At 37.2% G+C, this 25374-nt stretch overlaps 2 protein-coding genes across 7 annotated transcripts in view; one reads left to right on the forward strand and one right to left on the reverse strand.

Moving 5' to 3' along the window:
- Positions 1 to 2824: 2824 nt before the first annotated feature.
- SYT15 (synaptotagmin XV) lies at positions 2825 to 11433 on the forward strand. Its single transcript, XM_010567939.1, has 8 exons — positions 2825 to 2843; positions 3514 to 3712; positions 4403 to 4545; positions 5091 to 5386; positions 6213 to 6383; positions 6888 to 7008; positions 9644 to 9823; positions 11132 to 11433. The coding sequence occupies exons 1-8, from the start codon at positions 2825 to 2827 to the stop codon at positions 11266 to 11268; spliced, it is 1266 nt and encodes a 421-aa protein (XP_010566241.1). The 3' UTR covers positions 11269 to 11433.
- Positions 11434 to 15482: 4049 nt separating this feature from the next.
- Positions 15483 to 25374, reverse strand: part of FAM35A (family with sequence similarity 35, member A) — a 43978-nt gene continuing 34086 nt past the window's right edge. For 4 of the 6 annotated variants that reach the window (XM_010567866.1, XM_010567868.1, XM_010567867.1 and 1 more), the window contains 5 exons: positions 23747 to 23953; positions 22624 to 22858; positions 20168 to 20254; positions 17386 to 17501; positions 15483 to 16767 (listed from right to left, as the gene is read on the reverse strand). In XM_010567866.1, coding sequence (XP_010566168.1) covers positions 16595 to 16767; positions 17386 to 17501; positions 20168 to 20254; positions 22624 to 22858; positions 23747 to 23953 — 818 coding nt within the window. In that variant the 3' untranslated portion in view covers positions 15483 to 16594. Of the gene's footprint in view, positions 16768 to 17385; positions 17502 to 20167; positions 20255 to 22121; positions 22198 to 22623; positions 22859 to 23746; positions 23954 to 25374 lie in introns of those variants that run through there. The other 2 variants (XM_010567870.1, XM_010567871.1) reach the window with 2 other exon arrangements.

Here is a 25374-nt window from a genome sequence, read left to right on the forward strand (position 1 = left end):
GCACGCTGCTGTCGGAGCACCCACAGCTTCGCTCCCTGAGACGGGCGCGGCGTCTGCCGGGAGTCCGCCTGCCACCCCAAATAACTCGGGCTCCACCGTACGCCTGCTGGTACCGTAAATGGTAGATCGGAGTGTTTATAGAGGGATTAAGGCTTTTGATGGAGAACTGGCAGGTCGTAACTCCACAAGGCTTACTGCCAGGTTTAAGAAAAGCTTACTAAAAACGTATCGTCGGACACTAAGCAAAAGGGGATCCGGGCCCAAAGGAGACAGATGATGACCATCAACTTTTCTCTGCGCTAGGAGAAACCTGGTACCTATTAACAGCGGAGAGTCCGCCAGCCCAGGCCACTCGCAGATGAAGTGGTCCAACAGGTCTCTTCCGTCTCCAGCTGCCACGATCCTGTACCACAGCAGAATACAATACATCAGTCTCTCATGATGACAGGTAGTTATTTAAAAAGATACGTGTTTTCTCCCTCTATACAATGGCGTCGACTTTAAATTTAAATGGTTGATTTTGTGACTAGTGCTACATTGTGCTCTAAGCTACTGGGTCTGTTACTGATCTAATCAGATAAGATGGACTGAAAGTGAGCCAAATTCTCCTCACCCTCATTAAATCATAGGTAGCTTTACTGAAATGGGTAAAACTTTACCTTACCTCTGTCACTGTGCAAAAATAAAAAAAGCAGAATTTGAGCCAATGGCAGTGGGTGGGTCATAAATACTTACCGTCATTTTGCAGTAAACAAATTGAGTACACTAAACTCATTAACGAAGAGATTGGAAACTCATTCTCTTACTCCAAAATCAATGCACAGCTGCTGTATTATATATTGCTTTACAGTGCACCTCAGCTTACTGTCCTTAATGGTGACAAACTGGTGATGTTCCCACACAGGACTGCTGCTGAGATCGTTAAAGACTTGGGAATAGAGAGAACAAGTTAAACAGACAGTCCTGTTGAGCTTGCTTAAAATGTTAACCTTTAAGATACCCATGTCAGGACAGTAAAACCACCAGCCACATAAAACATTCGTATTGTTGATACTACATCTCTATGAAGATAATAATTAATTTCTATTATGTTCATGGGCATTAAACTAAAGGCAGTTTTTCTGCATTTGGCCTTCTAAGATGTAATAAAATGGTAGTCTGACTGAAGACATACTCAAGCATGCTCTACAAAACTGAGAGGAACAAACACACAGAATTTCCATGCTCAGGACTGCATTTGTTACTTATTTCCTCATACTGTGCATTCTCATGAAACAAAACTAAGTTACCAGTGTAGCACAACCAGACTTGTCTCTGTATTAATATTAACCCATACCAAACAGGTACTTGTCTCCTGTTCCTCAGGGTAAGTCTTCTACTAATACTGTTGTACTAATAGCCTGGCTAAATGCTGAAACCTGTTCAGCCCACCTACAGGTTGCAAGGACAGCAAAGTGCCTGTTGCTGTGCTATAGCCATGAGCAGGGTGGTTGCTCCAAAGTGCTAGGAGACACGAGTGATCACAAGACTCAGGGGGAAGCAGCCAGCCAATTCCTGCAGAGAGCTAAGGTAACACACCTGGAGGGGAGCTGCAAAAATAAGTTGGCTCCTACGACTGTACCAAATGCAGGAAAATGAGATAGGATCAGATAAAGGCCTTTGAGGCACTATGGCCAGGTTAATTTTATAGCACAAGGTATTTACATAAGTGTTCTGTAGCTGAAGGACATTTCATATCACTTACTGCAACATGGCAACAGTGAAAAAGATCAGTAATATGCATATTTGCAACTCACTTCCTGTACTCTTTATAGCTCTAATCAATAAACTGTATCAAATTAGTTTTGAATTCTTATTCAAAACTACTACTAGTGTTGACTGATTATTTTGTGCTTGTAGTGTCATTATTTACCTGTACCATCCTATAGAGGTGGCTAACTGCAAAGTACCTACCAGGCACAGATAAAAAGGAGAAAGGAATAAAGCATAATCACAGTTATCGCCACCTAAAAGCAGGGCTGCCTCCCATGGCTGCAGAGTTGTCCTGGTTTCGGCTGGGATAGAGTTAATTGTCTTCCTAGTAGCTGGTACAGTGCTATGTTTTGAGTTCAGTTTGCGAAGAATGTTGATAACACTGATGTTTTCAGTTGTTGCTCAGTAGTGTTTAGACTAGAGTCAAGGATTTTTCAGCTTCTCATGCCCAGCCAGCGAGAAAGCTGGAGGGGCACAAGAAGTTGGGAGGGGACACAGCCAGGGCACCTGACCTACTGGCCAAAGGGATATTCCATACCATGGGATGTCCCATCTAGTTTAGGAACTGGGGGGAATGGGGGCAGGGGGAAGCGCTGCTTGGGGACTGGCTGGGTGTCGATCGGTGGGGGGTGAGCAATTGCACTGCGCATCATTTGTACATTCCAATCCTTTTATTATTGCTGTTGGCATTTTATTAGTGTTATTATTATCATTATTAGTTTCTTCTGTTCTATTAAACCGTTCTTATCCCAAACCATGAGTTTTACTTCTCTTCCTGATTTTCTCCCCCATCCCACTGGATGGGGGGGAGTGAGTGAGCGGCTGCGTGGTGCTTAGTTGCTGGCTGGGGTTAAACCACGACAAGAGTGAAAGATAATTCAGCAGTTGGGGCTCATATTCTGGTAGGATCAATTCTCAGCTGAGACCTAGTCACGTCTCAAGGCACCAGCACTAGTTTAGTGGTAGGCCAAGGCAGGCTGGGGATAAGGTACAGTGCAGAAGTGGTCTTCCCAGCCTTTTACTCTAGCATACTCAGCAAACATGGGAAAACAATGAACAGAGCCCATGAGCAATGGTCTACCCTTGGTCCAGTGAGAAATTCTCACAACTGAATTCCTCATACACATATTAAAGACATTTATTAAGTTTTATTAGTGTGAAAAAAAACAAACCCCAAATTATACAAGATTTGATTTTATCTGAAGTAATCAAGATTCAGGAAACAGCATTAAGGGATAGTTAACTTTGACTTTACAGATCAGGAAACATGTGCAGCCTTAGAAAGAAAACAACCTAGAGCTTTGCTTTGTTCCTTGTGCCAGGATCTAGTCTCAATTCAACATAGATGAATAGTTGGAAGAACAAACCAAACCAAAATAATGGTACCTTTTGTCTTAGGTGCTCCTGGGTTTTCTTTTTCTTCTGTTATGAAAGCTCTAGCACTTCTGCCATGCTAAGGTAAATGCTTATGCTAATGTAAAATAAGAGCCCAAACAACATTTTGTGTTTGGGGTTTTTTTCCTGTTTATAGTCTCTTACATTGCAGTCATTGCCAGCATACCTGAACACTTTCTAATGTCTCACTGCTGATGTCATACATCTATGCTATAACTGAAGACAAAAATGTGCACTTGAGCAGAATGTTTCATTTAAAAATAATTTTGGAATGTAAAATCAAATAAATCTGTCAGCTTTAATATTCCTGTCTACCCCCAAAACATACATAACTTTGATACTTTATGGGCTTCTATGTTTGAACAGAACAAGCAGTTGCTCTTGCTGGAGGTATAATAGGAGGGATCCTCTTATTTGTTCTCATTGGAATAACTGCATACTTGCTCTGGAAGAAGTTTTGCTGCCTCCTTTCTTATGAAAAGCTCAGCGGTCCTGTCAAAATGACAAATGCAAATGCCCTTTTTCAGGATCAGTCAACTTCCGAAACTCAACTAAAAAGCACAAGGTACATATTTTTGTTTTTAAAGCACACGCTGTTGGTAATTTATATGAGATTTACAAGTTGAAATAAGGGGATGATCAAATTATAAGCATATACAGAAATAAATAAGACCCCTAAATTATATGAAAACATCAGTCATGTTCTGTTTTGTTCCTGTAGGAAAATAATACTTTAACTATGAATGCAATGATTATTTCTGATTTATGTAAAAGAGATAATACATTCAAGTGTAATTGGTGCATGGATAGCTTTATCTATTACCTAGAGAAATTCAGCCTATGTTCCAGAGTCATTCCTGGTGGTCTCATAATGAAGCATCTGAGAACCAAACAATAGGACTTCAGCTCAGAAAGGAGACTCTCTTAGAAAGTTAGTTACTGCAAGGCTTTGGGGCTTAAAACCAAGCAGCTGCAGTTAATTCTTCCTTTCCTTTGAAAGATCAATTCTAAAGGAGAAGAAAGGGAAAAAGTGAGGGATCTGTTTGAAGAATTAAGATCTGATGTCCCTCACTGGAGCTCTAGGCATTATACAAATAAAATCAATTGCAAAATGATGAGTATATCATCTTTTCTACTTACATATCTCCATAGAATTTTTGCAAAATTGTGAGATAAGAACAGTAAATTTATTACTGTTACCAAGTTTGGTTTCCATATTTAAACCAGAAGAGTCAGTAGCTGTTGTCTTGAGCAGATCCAGAAGTGTTCCATTTATCATTCCACCAACACTGCATGGGCGAGACTGGATTAACCTGACGAACGAAGAACACGTTCAGGAAGGCAGTGACCCCTACATGATTCCTCAGTCTGGGCCCCGGTCATCATTTCATTCTTTGGGTATGGCATTGCAAAAATGGGACTCAGTTTCTAAGGGTACTCTTAAAGGTAACTACTATTATGAAGCATGTTTACTGGGAGCATACCAGTGTTACACAGTACAAGCCCTAAACACTATATATTTTATATACAGAGAGAAATTGGGCCAGAATGTAGCCATTCTGGTCCCACTGCTGTGGGATCTTGCACACACAGCAGACAAAGCAATCCCTCCTTCTGTGTTTTGTAAAGGCACAATATGAGTGTAACTCAGAAATTGTCTGATTGTCGTCCCCAGAAACAGTAGAGTGACCAGTCGCAGATTGCAACAACAAATACCTAAAACTATCAAGGTACAGTCACAGGAATAAGAGAAAGAAAAGTGGTGCAGCCCACAAGTACTCGTCCAAATTTGAGGGATAAAAAATTAAAATACCAAGTTTATGCAAAAATGGATTGTTAATAAACAGATTAATGTGATTTCCCCTAACACAGCAGTGGTTATAAAAATGTCTGCTATGGTCTTCATACTAATCTGAGGGTGCTTGTTTTTTTATTTCATGAAGCTGGAGCTTATGTTGTAGGGACCATTAACCCAGACCTGTACAAGTTTCCTGAAGACAAAAGTGAGACAGATTTTCCTGAAGGCAACATTGGCCGCCTCTGGTTTTCCATAGAATATGAGCAAGAGTCAGAAAGGCTCCTCGTCTCCTTGATCAAAGTCAGAAAGCTGCAGCCTCCTGCTGATTCCTGTAGTCTATTTGTGAAAATCTACTTGCTGCCTGATAAAAGAAGCTACTTGCAGTCCAAAACAAAACGCAAAACCCTTAACCCGCAGTTTGATGAAAACTTTGTTTTTCAGGTACTTGTCCTTATGATGAAGCAGATTTTTGTTTGCAAATATTGACTTGTCAAACTACAGTACATGTTTTGTGAAAATTAATTTTCTACAAACTTCTACCAATATACAAGTAGTTTCCACTGGAGATAGGATTTATTACTGGAGCTTCTGGAGATCCTGGGCTACAGAAGACTGTGGCTCCAGAACTGATCTTACATGTGGTCTACACCAAAGTTGAGGATTCCAGAACTTTCCCTAGGAATGATGAAAACTCTAGTTTGAGCTATGGCTGAGCAGTTTAGCCCAGCAGCCCTAGAAGTCCAGAAGTAACCAATACTGAACTAATGCTGTCATAGCTTTTAGTTTCTTTGCTGTGGAAGCAGGCTAGAAACTAGAACTCATGAGATGTCTGGTATGCTATTTATATAGTGCTGTAAAGCTAGGAGCTTGGCTCCCTATGCCAAGAGGCTTTCAGCAGGTATCACAAGACAAAAGCTTTAAAACCAAAAAAGTTTGTATTTCAGACAACTGAAAACTGAGTGTTTACAGATTTCTAAACGTTTGTGTCTGGAAGTGAATGCATCATATAACACTAGATCTGGATGAGTTGAAAAACCGCCAGCTAACTTCACATTGTCAAATGAACTCGTTCTGTTTTAGCTTGGATCTTGAGACTTCTGCATAGCTAAAACTTTAGGCAAATTAAGAAAGTGGACTTCAAATAATCAAAGGAAATCTCCACCTACCTTTAATACACTTTGCAAAATTCTTCCTTTGAAGTCATGCTAGAGTAGAAAAGTGTCAGATGTTTTGTAATTATTAATATATTCTTTCTTTTCCTGTACAGGTTTCCAGTAAAATGTTGCTCCAAAGGACTCTGAAGTTTTTGGTTTATCATGTCAATAAACAGAAGAAGCATCATCTCCTAGGCCAAGTTACCTTCCCACTGAAAAATCAAACATTGACTGATGACAACAAACTAGTCATATGGAGAGATCTGGAGAAAGAAAACTTGGAGGTATGTGATACCAGGCTGCTTGGCATTGTGGAACTTCTGTCATTTTACAAGTATTGGAGGGGTACAGCTGAAGAAGAAGTATGTTGTATACAGCAGATACAAAAGTGTTTGATAAACATTTGGAATCAAAATTCCCATCTTGCCAACCTGCAGATCCATAGCTATTGTATAGGGATTATCCAACTGCTCAGAAACTGTCACATGAGTAGGAGATACATAAGAAAGCGCCTTTTGTTATTTGCTTGTTTTGAATTAGTAAGAGCAGAAAAAGGCAGTAAAAGCAAGGAAATAGGCATCACCTAAAAGAGATAATAATTCAGAGGTTCAGAAGGCTGATTAATTGGTTCTATCAAATGTCACAACAGCATAAATAAAGCCATTACAATTCACTCGCATGCCTTAGTGTGGCAGAAACCACTAGTATGAAGAACTTCCTCCCTCATTTGTCTGTGTGAAGAGGGAGTTTTTGAGATATATTTGACAAGTGTTCTCCTGCTTCCAAAGCCTCCTTCAGAGCATGGTGATATCCAGTTCTCCCTCAGCTACAATGACTACCTGGGCCGTCTCACTGTAGTGGTTCTGAGGGCAAGAGGATTAAAGCTCCAGGAGGAGAGCCATGCTGTCAGTAAGTGTGATTTCCTCTCTGCTATCAGCTCCAGAATTCCTGTTTTAATTTGGTCCTTCCTCATCTCTCCACCCAGGCTTGTGCTGAGGGACTCTGAAAAGAACAAATAAACATCCGTGTGATTTAATCTGAGTGGAAAAAAGCCATACTTTGTTACTGGGGTAATTTGATTTTGATAGCCAGTTCTGCTATGTTTTGGTTTTGTTTCATAATAAATGGTTTGTCTCATGTCATCAGTAGCAATTTTTTTCTCCAGCTTTAATACAGTGAGCAACATCCCTCTGCTGCACTCCAGTCCAGAGAAGGTAGCATTTCAGGGGATATTGATATTAACAGAGTTGCCTCAAGGCAAAAGCCCAGGGGTAGCAGCTGCAGGACAACTGCTTACACTGAACAGCTGTCCTAGGGACAACTGAACTGGAAAAAATTCCCATTTTAGGACAGCCTGGCCGTTGTTCAAAGGACCATGGCATGGAGTCACAAGTTTTCCTCCTTACTGCAGTGGGAGTCTTCCTGGTACATCATGCTCATGTGTCTCTGGCTCAGAGATGTTGAGTGCAGAGATTACCTCAAAATGCTATTGAAAATCTAAACACTCAAAGCAAAATAGATGGAAGAACCAAACTTGTGTTTGAACCTGTAGTGATTTTTTTTAAAGAGCTTTGAAACTAAATAATATAAACACAAAATACACCCAGCAGTTAAAAAGAAAAGAGGTTTAGTTCTCTATATGCACACACAAAGTTTTTCTGAGGTTTGAGTGGGCTGTTACCAGGATGTTTAGCTTTAGAAACGATGCCTTCTGAGTAAATCTACATTCACGTTAAGAGATAAATTTGCTCTGCTTAGAGTAAAACTCACAAATGAAGAAATGCACAGTAAAATTATGAGACTATAGAGGTTTCCAACAAGCAGAATCATACCCTGTGCACTTGTTGAAAGAGAAATATATTACAGAATGTATTAGTTTTAGAAAACAAATAACCAAGGTAAAGATGGCCAGAAAAAAATATGACTTGTTTGTGGCAGATGAAGAAAGTAGCATCACGAACTAAGAGCAAATGTTCTAATTTTACATCATGTCAATAGCTTTACAAGGGAGGGAAAGCACACTTAATACATCATGTCTTTGCTTGCAGGTTGTTGTGAAGTTCTGTAGCACAGAGCCAGAACTCTGTGTTTCTTTGTACAAATCTAACATGAATCTGCCATGTTATTTTAGTGCTAGTATACTTGAAGTTATCATAACAACCAAGAGTCATGGGCACGCTCTGGAAGGAAGAGCTGCCAGAAGGCACTTCTCCAGAATATATTACTAAGAAAAAAAAAAAAGAAAATTAAATAAATTGGGGGTTATTTCCTTTGCTAATGCCCTTCAAGTATGATTTAGGGTCCACAGATTATCTGGTAAATCCTGAAGAAACTGGAATAAGAAGTTTCCTATATTAACAGGGATTAGTGCAACACTAATCTTTGATGGCAGATATGCAGTATAGGAGAGTAAGGAAATATTTATTTTTAGATTCACATTACTGAATTAAATCTATTAAGTAGTAATAAGACAGTAATGAAAAGTCAGACTTTGTGCAAGTAGTTTACATAGTATCTCCTTCTATATATAGCACTCAGGTGGCAGCTCTGTCATAAAAAAAATCTGTTGTCATAATCCTGCACCCTCTGCAACAGTAATGAGGGCCTACTGGACCTGTGGAAATAACAAGGAGACATTAGGAGTCCATCAAATGCTGTCTCAATCCTGACATTTCTAATTATTTTTGCTATACAGATGAACCTTAAGGAGGTGAATAGCAGGTAGTAATAAACACAGTAGAAGCATAGAATCTATTACTGCTTCACTGCAAAAGAACAGATCTTTAGCCATCAATTAAGATGAAATTTCTACATGTTTGTCACTAGATTTTGTAGAAGGGTAGGGAAGAATGGACAATTTCAGGCTGCTCTGGATCTCATTGTCAAAGATCTACTGAATAAGACCACAATGCAATACAGCTCCCCTTCAGGAAGCAAAGTGAAGTTTTTTCGTGTTCTTGTTCCCACACTCACTCACAATTTTTGTAATATTTTCTAGAAGAATGAGCAGAGATCATTCATCTTCTCCTGAAATTTTTTATAGAATCCCTTACCCCAGGGCTAGAAGTCATTAGTAAAACCTTTTGTTTAAAGATTCTTCTTTGACTAGGAGAATCTGTTCCCCTGAAACACATCCAATCCAAGCACAGACTGCAGCTCTACAACATGGCTCCTCCATCACAGCCTCCCTTGTGTTAGATCAAACACTCATGATCAAATATACAAAATTAACTACTGACCCAGCAAACTAAGCCTTCAAAGAAGTCTCCATCAGATGAAGGCAAGGTACACAAATATAAGATCAAGGATGCAGGGTAAGAATATGACTGCTCCTTTTAACAGCTCTTAAATTGGAAAGTGCACTGCAAAACTGCACCCCAAGTACTTTGTGTACTCCTTGCTTAATGTTATGCATTGCCATGCACATTTCACAAATTGTTCATGATTAATTTTATACTTAATATTGACTCCTGAAAGCAAGAAATTCCTTAAGACTTCTCCCAACTGCCTCTGATGTGTTTTCTTGCATTTCTTTCTCTCCAAGGTGTGTATGTCAAAGTCTCACTAATGAACCATAACAAATTCATCAAAAGTAAAAAGACAACAGCTGTTCTGGGATCTCCCAATCCAGTGTATAATGAAACCTTCAGTTTCAAGGCAGATAAGACAGAGCTGGATACAGCAAGCCTGAGTCTATCTGTGCTCCAGAATATCAAGGGAGAAAGTAAGCTATGTAAATTATTACAATTAAAATGTTGTAAATCTCTTACATATTGCAGATATATTTAAACATGGAACTAATTCCTTTTCAGAAACAATCACAAAACATATAAAAGGTTGGGGGAAATTTCACAGGCTGTTTCTTTAAAAAGCAGAATAAATTATTGCAGTAAGTGTATGTCTCTATTTCAGAGGCTAAAGATAAATTTAATGGAAGACATAAATAAAATATCTGTAGGCTAGTCACTGTCAGTACAAGGTGCTGTACTGTTGTTTCATTTTGGTATCCTAAGAAAAAAAGCTTATGCAATTACATTCTGTGAACACTCATGTGTATAACCCCCAACCTCCAAAATTTTGAAGGCATTCACTGTTCCTAACCAAATTTGAAAGAGGAACAGGAATTTTAATTATCACAGCAGTTCAAGCAGTGAGAAAGAAGAATGAGAGATTACAAACATCCCCATTTGGGGGAGGGATCAGAAAACCTGATGCTTGAGGTTACCTCTTACTAATTGTCAGAGAATCCATTAAGGAGTTCTGCTTAGAAAAGGAAATCAGAATTCAGTATTTCCACTGCTCACAAGAAAAGCATCTTCCCTGCAGTACAAATATGATCTCAATAATGAAACATTAATAACCTCATTTGGATTCATATGCTCCTAAAAAAACTCCCTTAGGTGACATTTTGGGGAGGTGCTTTGGCTTCGAGGATTGACAAGAACCAGGATCAGTACTCAAGCCTTTCATCATTTTCACTTGCAGACAGCCAAATGCTTTACAAACACTCTGAAGTTCATGTAAGGCAGGTTCAAATTGTTCTCCCCATCCACAGCTGAAAAGTTCAGGCACAAAGACACAATCCCCTCACTGGCAGAGGGTGGTCAGTGGCAACCCACATATTGCCACTCCCAGCTGTCTCAGTAACTAAATCTATTCTTTCCCAAGCTAGAGCATCATATGAATCCTACTAGGTTTGGTGATGCCCCAAACTAGCACACACTTCCACAGTACACTTGAGGTGCAGGGGCTGGGCAGATACAGGTCTGTGCACATTAAACAGATTCTAGTTTAGAGCGCAGGCAATAGGGTAGGCCCACTTACTGCAGTACCTTTTAATGCTGAGTCTTACCATGCAGAAACTACGGAACTTGAAATCTAGAGTGAATTCCTCGATGAAAATTTTGGTTTAAAAATAACTTTCAGAACATGCATTACTTTGAGAAATGCAAGTTCATGTTCTAATTTAGGTAAGGATTTCAGAGAAGCACTCACAGGTGTTAATCACTAATAGCTTTTTTTGTTTTCCCAGAAACACATCTGCTAGGACGTGCAATAGTTGGGCCTTTCATGTATACCCGTGGCAAAGAACTAGAACACTGGAATGAAATGATCAGCAAGCCCAAGGAGTTGGTTAAACGATGGCATGCTCTCTGCCACAGCATGTAAACAGCACAGATTAAAAAAACCTTAAAATGGAAAAGCTCTCACTGTCTTTCCTAATCTAATGATAAAGGGTACAAAATCTTTGACCACTTTACACTCCTAAGTAGACAAGAATAAAATAAGTAAATTCTTTCCTTGCCCAAATGCAAAGAGAAGACCTGGTCCTTGGTAGGCTGGAACTCTATCATTCCTCTCTTTAAAATGTATTTCCAATTTAATTAATATGCAGCAGAGTAAACAAAACAGGAAGACAAACAATCTCCTAGTATTAGTTATTTTGACTAGTAAATTCCAGTTCTTGGTTATGCTGGGCACAAATGATCATCCATCATGCGGACAGAACCTAAAACAACCTAAGAATTGTCAATGATGATACCAGGCCTAACTGTCCACTGCCTTGCATCACCACAGAGTAGCTTCACCAAAAGGGATGGAAACCCACTAAGTATGCCAAAACAGACAAAGCCCCAAAGATGTTGACTACTAAATTTACAATTTATTTACAATAGCAGCATTATATTTAAAACCTCTTTTGAATGAGTGTGGTGGAAAGTACTGAGTGTTTCTTGATCAAAAACCTAGGAGCACCTGTTCACAACCCTCAGCACAATGCATTTCTTGCAGTAATTCAGTTCGATGTTTTCAGCTGACCCCAATGTACAACACACTGTGTTGATACTAAGGGAGAAGCATAAAAGAAGTCCTGAAGTCACAAATGATTGGAGGCTTGCAGGACTACTGGAGTACTCTGAGAAAGTAATACAAGGCACCTGTCCTGTCCTTATATATTTCTCCCTAAACACATCTCTCCTGGAGACAGAGCATTGATTACAATAACCTTAGGTTTGACCTAGTATGGCCATTCTTACACAGAAAATTCAACTAGCTTAAGCCCCCAGGACATTTGTCTGTTTTAGTGGTAGAGTTTTCTTTGTTAAGTAAATTACTGTTCTGTAAAATAATTCAGAGCAATTATTTTTAATAAAAATAAAGTAAATAGGACAGTCTTCTCTTCTTGATTGTTCACTGGGGACCTGAACTCCATACCTTTCATGCTATACAGCTGTAAACCAGACACACAGACTATTGCAGCAAAACATTTTGTACAATTACATTCCAAGAGGACCATTATTCTCCACAGCTGAAAGAAAGCCAACTTCCTTTCAAACAGGATACAATATTAATTAATTCAATATATTAAAAAAATGAGGCTTCTCTGGGGAGATGAGAACACTTTCCACTTTGATAATATTGTTATCTAAAAGAAATATTATGAATGAGAATATATTTGAGAGGAATTGTAAGATAACAAACTCCACTTCACCTGATCCCCTATTTGAAATGTTACATGGTACCCTCAGTCCATCTTGCTAACTGCACCGCTGGATATAAGATGAGCCCAGACTCATTACATTTAATTGGATTTTACAAAACCAGCCCTCATTATATCTCTGTTAAATGAATAATGCCAGCACCCCCAACCCCAAACAGCTGTTTTCAAATTTTACTCCTGCAAAACCACTGAAAACTAATCTAACAGGCAACATGTTTGATCTGGGAAGGAAAACTATATAGAGACTTTATAATAACTACATTACTATAATAAAGCAATTTTACCAAATACATGATGTCCCTCTGATTTAAATTATACCAATAAACATTAAATATCTTAAAAGTAAACTGTTAACCTGTCTGAAACATTCTTTACTACCTTGTCCAGGAAGATGTATGTCATGTACAGTGTCTATTAACATTACATATACCTCTGAAGTGGGAAGTCACCTGTCTGACTTGATGTACAGTATGGTCCAAGTAATAAAACAATGCATTGTACTAACGTGGTCTCTTCTCTTTGTGCTTCTTATACATTAAGAGTACCAATACTTTCAGTTGGTGTATTCAATAATTCCAGCTAAAATCATGAAGAAACATATTTAAATGCACTTACCAATGTACTTGACTTTGCTCAAGGTTATCCAAGTGAAGTAAATGAGAAGGGTCCTTTTTGACTATTACTGAACAAGAAAGTTATTCCAGTAAAGCGAGATTATTAAAGAAGGAATTATAACACAGTGCTATCAATTGTCACATAATAGAACAATTTTTTTTACCTACTGCCTTTTACGGATCATCCATCTGGTCTTGTGCTTGAGACTCATATCAAGATGAAGGAGGAGGAATGATTACATGACCTCTCAGTGCCTAACAGTGCTTCTTTTCCTCTAAAAAATTTTAGAATTTTACCAAGATGCATAGTACAGAAAATACCCATCCAAGAAATACACAAGAAATAAGATCATACAAAATGTGACACCTTCCTCAATACTTCCCATTACTATTGACAAATATAGGAATTTATAAAGCTCTGCAATAAATCTAGCATGTAACTTAATGAAAGTACAACCCCATCAAATGACAGTAAGCAGCAACTTACCACCATTTTAGAACAGACATAATGGTTACATTCTTGTTCTAGAGAACAGGATCTCAAGAGAAGAAGCCCTACCACTACTCAAGCAGAGTATTTATGTATATTCCCTTGTGGATTATTCTGTACTTTACCTTCTCTCCCAGTTAAAATTATACCTATACTAGTGTTTTAGGAAGCCTAATGATCAGTGCTATCTGCACTACTCTATCCTTCCCTCTAAGTGAGGACATGAGAAACCAGATGGATTTATTTGATAATTGCTTGCTCCTAATAGTACATTCTAGAAGCAGCAGCTTGATGAAACTGAAAGGGAGCAAAATGCATTAGAGGTGATAAAGGATCAAAAAGCTCCTTCAGAAGAAATCTCTATCTCAGAGGCACAGAAAGTGAAATGGTTTCCTGTTTGAAAGGCAGGGAGAAAAGTCTGAAGGGAGCAGGACCTAGAAATTTTACACAGAATTACTAGGAACCAAAGAAACTATAGAATTATGGTAAATTTATTAAAGTTAACATTGAACTATGGTGTCATGTTTGTAGCTTGGATTTCAAGAAGGAATACTGTTAAACAAGAGTCACAGTTGTGATCTGAAAAATCATAAGAGAATGAGGCAGTCCAGTCCAAGTCAGCTGGAAAGATCTAACCACAGTATGTAGAACTTGGTTAGTCACATACAGCTCACTAATCCAGCTGGCATGACTTCCGCCCAAAGTTATCAAATCATCCTAATGAGACCACACATTGACAGGATGTAAAACAATCCTTAGGATTTCTCTAATGTAATCGATGTCTGGTTTTCAAGAGTCTTACTAAACTCAAAATGCTCCGGGAATGTTTTCACTCATATGAGATCAGCAATAGTGCTAATATCTCATTTAAACCCAAACACTGAAATTGCTCTTCCCTTCAATATAGTCTTCCCTGGCATTAAGAAATTCACATTCCAGAATCAGACACTACTGAGTAAAGCATAGTTAGAATAAGGTATAAAAGGCACAGATGCTTAGGACTTTCCCCAAAGTGATTGGCTGGGACAACATCATCCTGTTTTTGCCAGGTCACATGAAACTAAAGATAAAAAGTGCTTTTACAAGTGAGGTGAAATTCAATCATTGCAAGTCTCTTGAATTCTTGTTCTACAAAGCTGTGATTTTGCATATTATCTTTAGGCACAATTTATTAACAGTAGCAAAAGTAAGTTTTCATTCTTGATCATCAGACAAGGACACTACAATTCTCCTCTGTGACTGGTTCCTCCCTTGCCCTAGGCTCAACATTGTGGAAATTATCATTCCTCTAGAGAGACTCTGCAGTATTTCCTTTGTATAAGGGGCTACCTAGTTTCTTCTGGAGATTTTGTCCTGCCATTTGCACATGATTTGCACACCAGTGATGCTAGTGTTGAGCATAGTTTTTGGTGTCACTGTGCTGTCTGTCTTATACTAGTCTCAGGTATCTTGGCACAGCAGGAAATGATTTTGCTGGCCTAAGATCAGCATTTCTAAGCTCGCTGACAAAACTGTTAAGACACTGTTTCAGAGATAGACAAAAATATTGGGGAATTATTTTATCACAAGGTGGCTAGAGATTAAACCAGAAGACTAAGTTTGCTATGAGCAGAGCTGCATGAACTTGTTTGATCAATAGACTCTGACCAGATTGATCAGTACACAAGTAGTTAAATACAGAAATAAGACAAGTGACCTCATGAAACTTCAGCTGAGAATTCATTTCTTCAACGTTATCCAACAGTCCTTAGGATTCTCTCTTGCTGCCAGACTGATCAGAAACATTATCTTTCCCTTTATTGGTACACAAGAAAATGCATGGCTTACACATAGCTCTAATCAACATCATTAAAAACCAACAGTCCCAAACTGGTTTCCCATGAGATACAACAGAATCCAAACTAGCACCAAGAAACATGGTTATTCAACTGTAAGTAGCCACTTCCAAGAAACAGCACATGAAAGGTGTTCAACAGTCATATTACTTCCATTTGACAACTTGATTTATCAAATTCAGTTTTGAGAACAGTTCTGTTTGAAGCCTGAGAGATTGTTACTTTATGAAGTCAGGTGCAGTCATCATTTACTCAGTCTTTTACTGATAAAAATCACTATCAAAATACAGTAAGACTTCAAAAAGAATTAAATTCATTTCTTAATCTGATCAAGTTGGGAGAAAATGTTGCAGACCAGTGTTAAACTGATTAAATTGGCTTAAGGTGATTAAGTTTATTTGCCAGCTTATGCTGGATAAATACCACAACAATAAATACTACAACAATTAAATCATTTAAAGCGTCCATGAAAGAATGCACCAGTTTAAACTGTTTAAAACCTCAAATTGGTGCAATAACTTCTAGATACACAAAATTAGGTTCAGTGAGACAGTTCTGTTTTACAAGAGAAAACAATGGCAGAAATTCTGCTGTTAAAAGAAGGAAAGCAACCACAACAGCAAAGCAAGCCAAGACATAACCAAGTTACAGACAGCATATTGGGTAAGAAAAACAAAAACCTTGTAACTAAAATATTACTGAACTGTGGCAGTCTTCCTCTAATCTGCCATATCTGAGAAAAATGCAGTCTCTCAATACTAGTGAACTTTTCTGGGGAGAAAAGGAAAACAGATACCCAGTAAGAGTTCATTAAGATTAAAATGTATGTATAAAAATATACTTTATGACAATTTATCAGTATTACAGCAGCAGTATATACTATTAGCAGATATTCCATACCAGTCCTTTTGCGTGTTTTTTTGTATACATTAAAACCAAAATCCTTTCTTGTATTTTTCAAGAGATTTGCTTCCTTGAGCTAATTCATTTTTTCTTCTGTTTGCCATCTGTGTGTTCCTATGGTCTCTGTTACTCAGTTATTGCAGAGGTCAATGCTTCAAAGATCAGGATGAAAATCTAGCAGATGGAAATCCTTTTGCAAAGGATAGCTGTTTTCATCTAGCACAAAATGGCTCCTAATTTCCAACAAATAGGATGCTTCCTTATCTGATAGCAGCAAATGACACAGATCTGCTACTATTGTGCTGTAGATCATATCTGAAGAGGGCACTGCAAAGACAGAACAATCCAATTTACTCTTTATTTTCACAATAGCACCTAACATTCAAGTTCCACCTCCATGAAAGCTACACTGAATTACTGGAAGTGTATCTCAATGTCTGAATAGAAAATTAACTTTGTTTTTAAAAAGTCATTAAAAACAGATGTGATAAGACTGTTACTCATTAAACTAACACCTGTGAATAAATTAAAACACCTCTCAAGAAGTCAAACAGGATGTATCAAAGAAAGCCTGTCTGAAACACTGCTCAGTTATTTACATCATGAAAGCATGTTAGCCATTTCTAAAAACTGCTAGGAGATTCTATTTTGCATATAAGGAATCCATTTAGTTACCAAATATTTAGTTATATAACATACAATAAATGCTCATACCATCTCACCTCTTGTTGTTGCTACCTCAACTCTGAACTTCTGAGTTTGTCAGACAGCAACTGAAGTGTTCTCTTTGAGGTTTTTTTTGTCTTATACAAGACTTACTTATGAGCAATCATCATATTTCCAGAACAATCTCATCCCAATTCTAAATTGTGAATAATTAATAATTTTACTTCCATTGTGAATTTTGCTGCCTGTTTCTATCACAAGTAATTCATGAAACAGTACCTACTAATCTGTTCAGCCAGTCTGCAGGAATATTTAGGAAGATTTTTTCCATCAACTCAGACACCACATGAACATAGATTTCATATCCTCCATCTTCTACTGTCATCAAAGCAGGTCTAGATCAGAAAACAAAAAACTCTTGAAAGTTAGCTGCTACGTTTCTTTGATTGAAGCAAAATTTCTGAAAGTAATACAATGTAATATTACCTTCCAACATAACACCAAGAACTAGAAAATCTCTATGCACTCACCTCTGTCAAATCTGTAGAGCTGGAATGAGTTTGAGATATGTATACTGAATTTACTACTCAATGTTAAAATAACTTCTAAACCTATCAAGTAAGCCTTACTTTCAGAGAACTGCAGAAAACGATGCTTAGGCAGTAGTCTTTTCCCAGAAGACGAGAGCTGCACTGTTACGAATTAGTGTTATGTCATTTATGGCTTTGAACTTTATATATTTAAAGTATAAACATTAATATGTAAGTATATGTACCTACAAATATACAAGGGGTACATAGAGATTTGAAATGCAAAGTAGGGAGACAAGCTTAGCTGGATCACTTGGAATTGTATCATCTGTATCAACATCACCTAATATTGTCTTAGTACACCACTTCATAGCCACTACGCAATACCAAGACAGTATCTTTTGTACTACGACAAATACCAAATGGTTTCGCATACCCTTATACAAGTAAAAATCCCTCCTCTTCCTGGAAATCATATGGTCAATAGTATTCCTATTAGGTCTGAAATGAACCTGGTTAGGGATTGCTGTCCCACAAGCACTGGTCTTTCAACATTTTGCTGTTTCACATGATTCAAAAGTGATATTGGATGACAAGCAACTGGTAAGAAGTGATCCTTTTTTTAGTACAGGTATTCCCTATATTTTAAGTGTTTGTCTTTTCAACCTGTCAATATTGATGCCATACCTTTTTTTATTATTCCCCCAAGTAAGTCCTTGCTATTGCTTTTTGCTATGCTTCTGTGAGATGATACATTAGCAGTCCTCTATAGTGATGTTCAACAGGTAGTTTCTGCCTGCTTTCAAGCTTCTGAGTGTTTTTACTAAGCCTAATCGTTTATACAGCTAATACAGCTTCTACCCAACATATGCTCTTTGACTGCCCTGAGACTACTTACAATTTGACCTGCAACATCTGCACCATCACAATACTCACACTTCTTAGAAAATCTGCACTGCTCTGATCAAAGCAGGATGCAATGCTCATATCCTGACCATTCTACAGAAAAAACTAAAATAGTGAACATCAGGACATATGACAATAATGTAAATCCTGGTTATAGCAATCTTGGAACAGTACCAAAACAGTATACGTTAAATATAGTAATAAAATAAGGCACAATCATCTTGAGTGCAGAACTTTTCAATGGGAGATGCTCCCAACAGGATAAAATGTGCTCACTGCAGAGATGGTAGAAACAAAAGGGCAGTCACTTCAGGAGACTAGTAGAGCTGCACTATCAAATAGGACAGTCAGCCAGTACTTCAGTAGACTCACAACTGGATAGTGTTATTAATTTAGTTAGCGTGATGCAGAATATACCTAACAGCACTAATTTGAATGCCTGTGAGGCACAAAGGCAACTGACTGCAAATATGCCACTTTCCCAGTAGGCAAGTCATTTGACCTGCCATCTGTTAATCTAAAAACTACTGCTAAATTTCATAATCTTAAGTGAAGTGATCAAAAGAGATAAGAGAACTCCATGTCTGATTATCCGTGGGATTATTTCAAATCTTTTGGTTTAGACAGAAACCATGGCCCAGACTAATTGTAGTCATTAAGACTGCTGGCTCCCTTCATGAGAGCAAGCTTAACAACAGTACACTTACAGGCTCAGCTTCCCAAATAATTGTGGGCAATTGCTATTTAATCCCTGAAGAAATGTATTTTGGTTTAGGCAATTTATGTTGAAGTACATGAAAATTATTATGACTTCCAGAAACACTAAATTAACATTTTAGAAAGAGTATAATTAACTTAAATACGTTCACAGAGAAATGTACTAAGAGACATTGCAAAATTTAAAGCTTTCAAAACCATAAGCAAATGTAGTCTACAGATGTAACTCACAAACCAAGTAATGCATTAGGAAAGATTAATTTTGCTTCATTTCTGGTTATTATATGCTGACTACCTGTTTCTCAGTTCATACTCTGTTCTCAAGGTCATCTAAGTTTTCTTTCAGGTAATCCTATTTACTTCAACAAGGGTGAACTGTCATGGAGACAGAAAATTCAACACAGCCTTCAAAACAGAGCCTAGCATTGTTAATTTTCTTTCACTAGGGCCACAGAAAATTCAATTTTGCAATTAACTTTATTCCTTAAATAACATTGTTTTTAATATGGTGAATTTAAATAATTGTAAAACAGTTAGAAACATATTTAAGGATATAACTAAATTTCACTAAAGGCATACATAGTTCTACTAAAATAGTCCTTAGAGGCTACTAAGTAAAGAGTCTTTAGTACCTATATATAAAGCTGGTGAAGCTGGTGGGCTTTTCCACTGTTACAGAAGGGTTAGATTCAATCCCCACTGAGCGTAAGTACCAGGAATCTCCTATCTCATTACTGCTACTGTTAAAATGTTCATCTTTTTGAATGACAAATACTCATTGGTATAGACTAAAAAATGAACTATCTGAAGGGAACACTACCATCATACCAAATTCCAGGGAAAAGATGCTAGGAAACTGAAAGTTTGGGCAAAGACAGATGTAAGAAACAAGGACCTAGCTGTGATACCTGAAATCTAGGAAGTGATCTCTGAAATACAAAATATTTTCGCTTGTCTTAGTTTTCATGATTTCTTCTAGCTTGATATTCATAGTTCTAGCTCAAAAAGAATATGGAAATATTTACACACATTATATGACAGTACTTGTGTAAAGTGTAAGTTTCTATGATCTTCTGCCTCATTATTACTGCTACTGTTGAAGTGTTCAGTGTTCTGAGCATCTAGCTTAGGAAAAAAAAGCAAGCTATAGGCATATAGACATGCATCTATCCTAAGCTTGTATCTTCAGCATCTGAAGGAAAAGATGAGCTTCATTATAATCACAGCAGATGAACAAAACTGGGCTCCTGCATTTCAAAGGGAAAAGATAAGGGATGACTTCAAGGACGTACAGTATTGAAACCTGAGATTTTAATGCTATGCAAGTCTCTTAAATACTGAGATCCTGTCATAATATCTATTTTCCTATCATAGTGTCTATTTCATATCTTAAACATTCACTGTTAAAATAAAATTTCTATGTTAAGTTAATAAGTTACTACATTCCCTGAATCAAAGAAGCAAACTAAATTACAGACTAATACTATGTTTTAAGTCTACAGTGTTTAGTATTATTACATCTCATACTAAACAGAAAACACTATGCAGATTTTACTCCCAAGGAGATGCTGGTAGCTATTGCATTGCTAGAAATAGAGCATACTGAACTTACTACCTCCTTATATTGAGGGATTAAAACCAATCTGAGATAAGGGAACATGAATTAGCAAACTATAGAAAAAAAAGTAATTTTCTACTAATTGTGCATACAGTTTTATAAACAAGACTAACACTGACCACTGATATATGAAGCTGTTGAGTAGCACAATAATGCTAGGACAGCATATTTAGTTAATAAGTTAATTTCATTTTAACAAGGTATTTCTTTAGCAAGAGACCGATTTTCTTCTGTTAAGATGTAAATATACTAAGTTATCCTACAATACAGAATCTGGAAATACTACCAAGGAGACGCATTCTTACTAATCAGAGCAAAATTTCAGTACAAAAGTGACAGACTTTTCTTTGAAAAAGTTGTTCATTTAAGTTCCACATCAAGATGTGTTCACATGCTCTGAATACAAACATGGGAAAACTTTATCATTTGTCTATCACCTTTTGTGCAAGAGAGTAAACTGAGGTCTTTCAGGACCACATGAAAGGTCATAATCCTACGAAAGAGGGGGAACCTTTGCAGTTAAGAAAAAAATCTCTTTGCACTTAATCCTCCCTCATAGGAAAATAAATAGCATATAAACCTAATGTTGTAAGACTATTTTGCCTAGAGGAAAAAGACTAAGTCGCTACTTTGTTAGACAAATGGGATTCTAGTATTTAAATCAAAGCCAAGTGACAAACTATTGAGTATGTAATGATTCATTAAACTCACTATGAAATAGTTTTGGAATAATTTTAGAAAGAATTTTGGTAGAAAATTTATATATTCTAGAATTTTATTATGTCTATAGTTGTGTCAACCTCCTCTACCTACGCATCTTTCAAGTCACGATGATACTTATATTTCAAAAGCCCAAGATAAATTTAATAATTGAACAATTAGTTAATAACATTGTTCCTACATCAGCTGGATCTGTTTAGTTTATTGTCTTTAAGTAAATCATGGAATTGTTTAGGTTGGAAAAGACCTTTAAGACCATCAAGTCCAACCGTTAACCTAGCACTGTCAAGTCCACCACTAAACGGTGTCCTAAAGTGCCAGATCTACACATCTTTTAAATACCCCCAGGGATGGTGACTCAACCACTTCCCTGGGCAGCCTGTTCCAATGGTTGACAACCCTTTCTGTGAAGAAATTCTTCCTAATACCCAATCTAAACCTCACCTGGCACAACTTGAGGCCTTTTCCTCTTGTCCTATCACTTGTTACTTGGGAGAAGAGACTGACACCCACTTCACTACAACCTCCTTTCAGGTAGCTGTAGAGCACGATAAATGTGTCTTATAGTGCCATCTGCTGAGAACTTAGAATCTCTGCTCTCTGTGAGAATGTTTATTGAAAACATTTGTTGATATTATTTCTGAAAGGCTAAAATTGATTAATCAGTTTAAAAATATGGTTGTGCGTTCACCATTTCAAACTTAGGCTGAAACAAGACAATCAAGGAGTTTTCCTTTGGTCCTCAAGCTTCTACTCCATCTTAACTTACTGACACGGTACTGGGGAAATGTTACTGTATGACGTAGTATTCAAAGAAATTAAAAAGTTACACTTAAACAAAGAATATCACTTATAAATAATGGCAATATAATACAGAAATTCAAGAACAGCTCCTTGAAAATTCATTAGAAAAACAGGAATTGCTAACCACACCTTAAATACAGAATTTTACATATGGGGGAACTTAAAATAGAGAAAGTCATAGTTTACTTCCCTACTAGTACACATTATTTTAGTTTTATTTACCTGTAGAACATTTTTACTTTGTTGTATGGCAAACATTGAACACATTGCTTGTAGATCATGTTCTCATCTGCCTGTAGTTCCAAACCACATTTAGCACAACCTGAATATGTAATCATAGGCAGAGAAGCCAAAACACACTCCAGTGAAGTGTCAGCATGGAAGACGAGTTGCTTGTATTGACCAGTTGAAATGGTAAACTTCAGTTCTAAGATATGGGCTTTCACTTGAATCACTCCTACAAAAACAATTTCAATCAAATCTGCATTCAATTTTATATGTAACTGAAAGTAAAAGCAAGGGTTACAGTTGATTCAAAACCAAAATCATTGCCAGTAAAACTTTCTGAATTTTTTTTTTCCTTTAGTAGCACATGCTCATATTTTTAGAGATGATACATGCAGTGAAAAATCATTGTGGTTAAATATTATTTTAAAATGTATAGAAGTACTATATTTTCAGGTACTATTGTGGTAGATGCCACTATAGAAGACCCTGAGTAAGAAATCAAGAGATCAGAATTGTGCAAATAATTTCCAATTGCTTTTCCTCTACGCTAATTCAGAGACACTGAAAAGCATAGTTTTAGTTTATGTATAAATAGTAGAAAGCGAAGTTGTTAAAGTTAGATGCTGCAATACCAACTTTGTGTAGTTACTTCTTAATGTTTAACACCAACCTTAGCAATCTTCTAGGTTTATCTGGGAGGGGATAACTGTGCAAAATGTTTTATTTTTTTCTTTTGTAAGAAGTTTTCAATAGCAGTAGCTATTTTACTTTTGCCTTAGAGAATTCCAGTTTCAGAGAAACACTATTCAACAAACTTTCAGCAATTAATCGCATCATTACTAGACTGGCTGGTGTGGACAACAAAAGGAAGCATTTTTCCCTATGTTCCAAAGCTATCTTTTTATGGTACCATATACCACATCTATCTCACCTCTGGGCTCACTGAATGCAGGCTGCATTCACAGTTTGGCTAGGTACTGAGCAGCAGCCTCCAGAATAAATTCAGACTCCCAGAACTGTGCTAACTTGCAAAAAAGTCTTTTACTTGATCAACAAAGCATTTATTTTGCTTAGTTATGCACGGCACAAGACATTACAGAGCTGTGGAAAACTTTACCTGAGCATTTTTCCTCCAAATGTGCTGAGAGCTTTGTCATTTGCATGAGGGATGCTTTGCTTTTCTGAAACTTTTCTTTAAATTCAATTGCCCTTTTGTCATCATCAAACAAGCACTCACAGGATGACCATGGAGTTGTGTGCAGTTCAAAGTCACCCGAGACAGAACTATGTCGGACCAGAAGGTATCTAAAGTCCCATATGTGATCTACAGAACAAAAAAGCAAACAGAAGTGTTTACTGTCTATACCTTAATTAATTTATAGAAAGCCAAGGTCACTTACAAGATTGAGAAACAAATCAGTAAGACAGTCTCATATGCTTAGCTCTGGCAACTTTATTTCAAGCCTGATGACATGTAGGGTTTTTCCTTTTCTTTCCCTATAAACTCTGCTTGAGTCCTCCCAATACAGGATGACGCTTTCACTTCACTTGTATGAAATTCAGCTTTCAAGACAACTCAATGTTTTGAAACAGAAACCAGTTCTGAAATTTCTTGTCAGCTCTAATAAGGAAAAGTTGGCAATGTCTAGGAAAAAAGTTTTCATGTTATTAATCAACTTCCATCTTTAATATGTCCCTGTTTAATCTTTTATCTCCACAATGTTCCGATTTAAAAATATGAATTAATTTTCCATCTTCCAATTGACTCTGTCATAAAGAAAAATACTTTAAAAATGGAGATTACAGAAGAGCAATACATTTTGGGTCATCCTTCACTTTGTTATAAGAATCCAATATTCACCTACTAATCAAGTCTGATAACCATTTAGGCTGTTATTTTTTCCCGTGTTTGCTCAAGCTGAAAGTTGCAGCAAAATAATTGTTTTCAGAAATAAGGCTAGAAAAACTGAGGTGTTTGTTTTTTATGTGTTCCAGTGTTTGTGTAAGCATTTTATTAGTGTGTTTTAGTATTTTCATATTTTGGATTAGTCTGGTTTTTGGTGGTAACTTGCTAAAATTGCAAGCTCCTGAAAAATCTGCTGTCAGATGCAGTGTCTTATAGTAAAATACTCCCCCAAACCCTTTTCCTCTGAGCATCAGTCTAGTTTCATGCACCTCATATCTGATAGAGATCTTGCAGCCCCCCTGAACTAAGTATGTTCCAGCCCCAAGCAAGATTCAGGCAGTAACACTACAGCAACACTGATGGAAAATCAAAACAGGGGGAAACAAACAGGCACTTGGCAAGAGGGGATATATGGAAGTAGAAGACATAGTCCAACTAGGGTACAATATTTGGTTGATACCTGAATTTAACCTATTATTCAGATCTTCAGCATTCCCCTGTTGCTTAGAAAACTGATCACAAAACATGAGTAAACTATAAGTAATCAAGTTTACAGAAATTTTTTTTGTAATTTAAACCAGATGAGTGTAAAGCATTAATGGAATGTCTGATGACTGTATACTGGAAGCTTAGACTGATTTTCAGCAAGAGATGAAAAATATTTAACTTTTACTGTGACACGGTTTAACCCCAGCCAACAACTAAGCACCACACAGCCACTCTATCACTTCCTCTCCTCAACTGGACAGGGGAGAACAAAAGGCTCATGGGTCAGGATAAGGACAGGGAGAAATCACTCAACCAACTACCATCACAGGCAAAACAGACTTGACTTGGGG

Source organism: Haliaeetus leucocephalus, unplaced genomic scaffold, assembly GCF_000737465.1.
Source record: "Haliaeetus leucocephalus isolate CR32 unplaced genomic scaffold, Haliaeetus_leucocephalus-4.0 Scaffold229, whole genome shotgun sequence".
NCBI classification, from domain to species: domain Eukaryota; kingdom Metazoa; phylum Chordata; class Aves; order Accipitriformes; family Accipitridae; genus Haliaeetus; species Haliaeetus leucocephalus.

Excerpts from the sequence above, each read along its gene's own strand:
- SYT15 (XM_010567939.1), top strand. Across the intron at positions 3,713-4,402 it reads ACTCAACTAAAAAGCACAAG|ATCCAGAAGTGTTCCATTTA; the intron begins GTACATATTTTT and ends TGTCTTGAGCAG. Across the intron at positions 6,384-6,887 it reads TGGAGAAAGAAAACTTGGAG|CCTCCTTCAGAGCATGGTGA; the intron begins GTATGTGATACC and ends CTGCTTCCAAAG.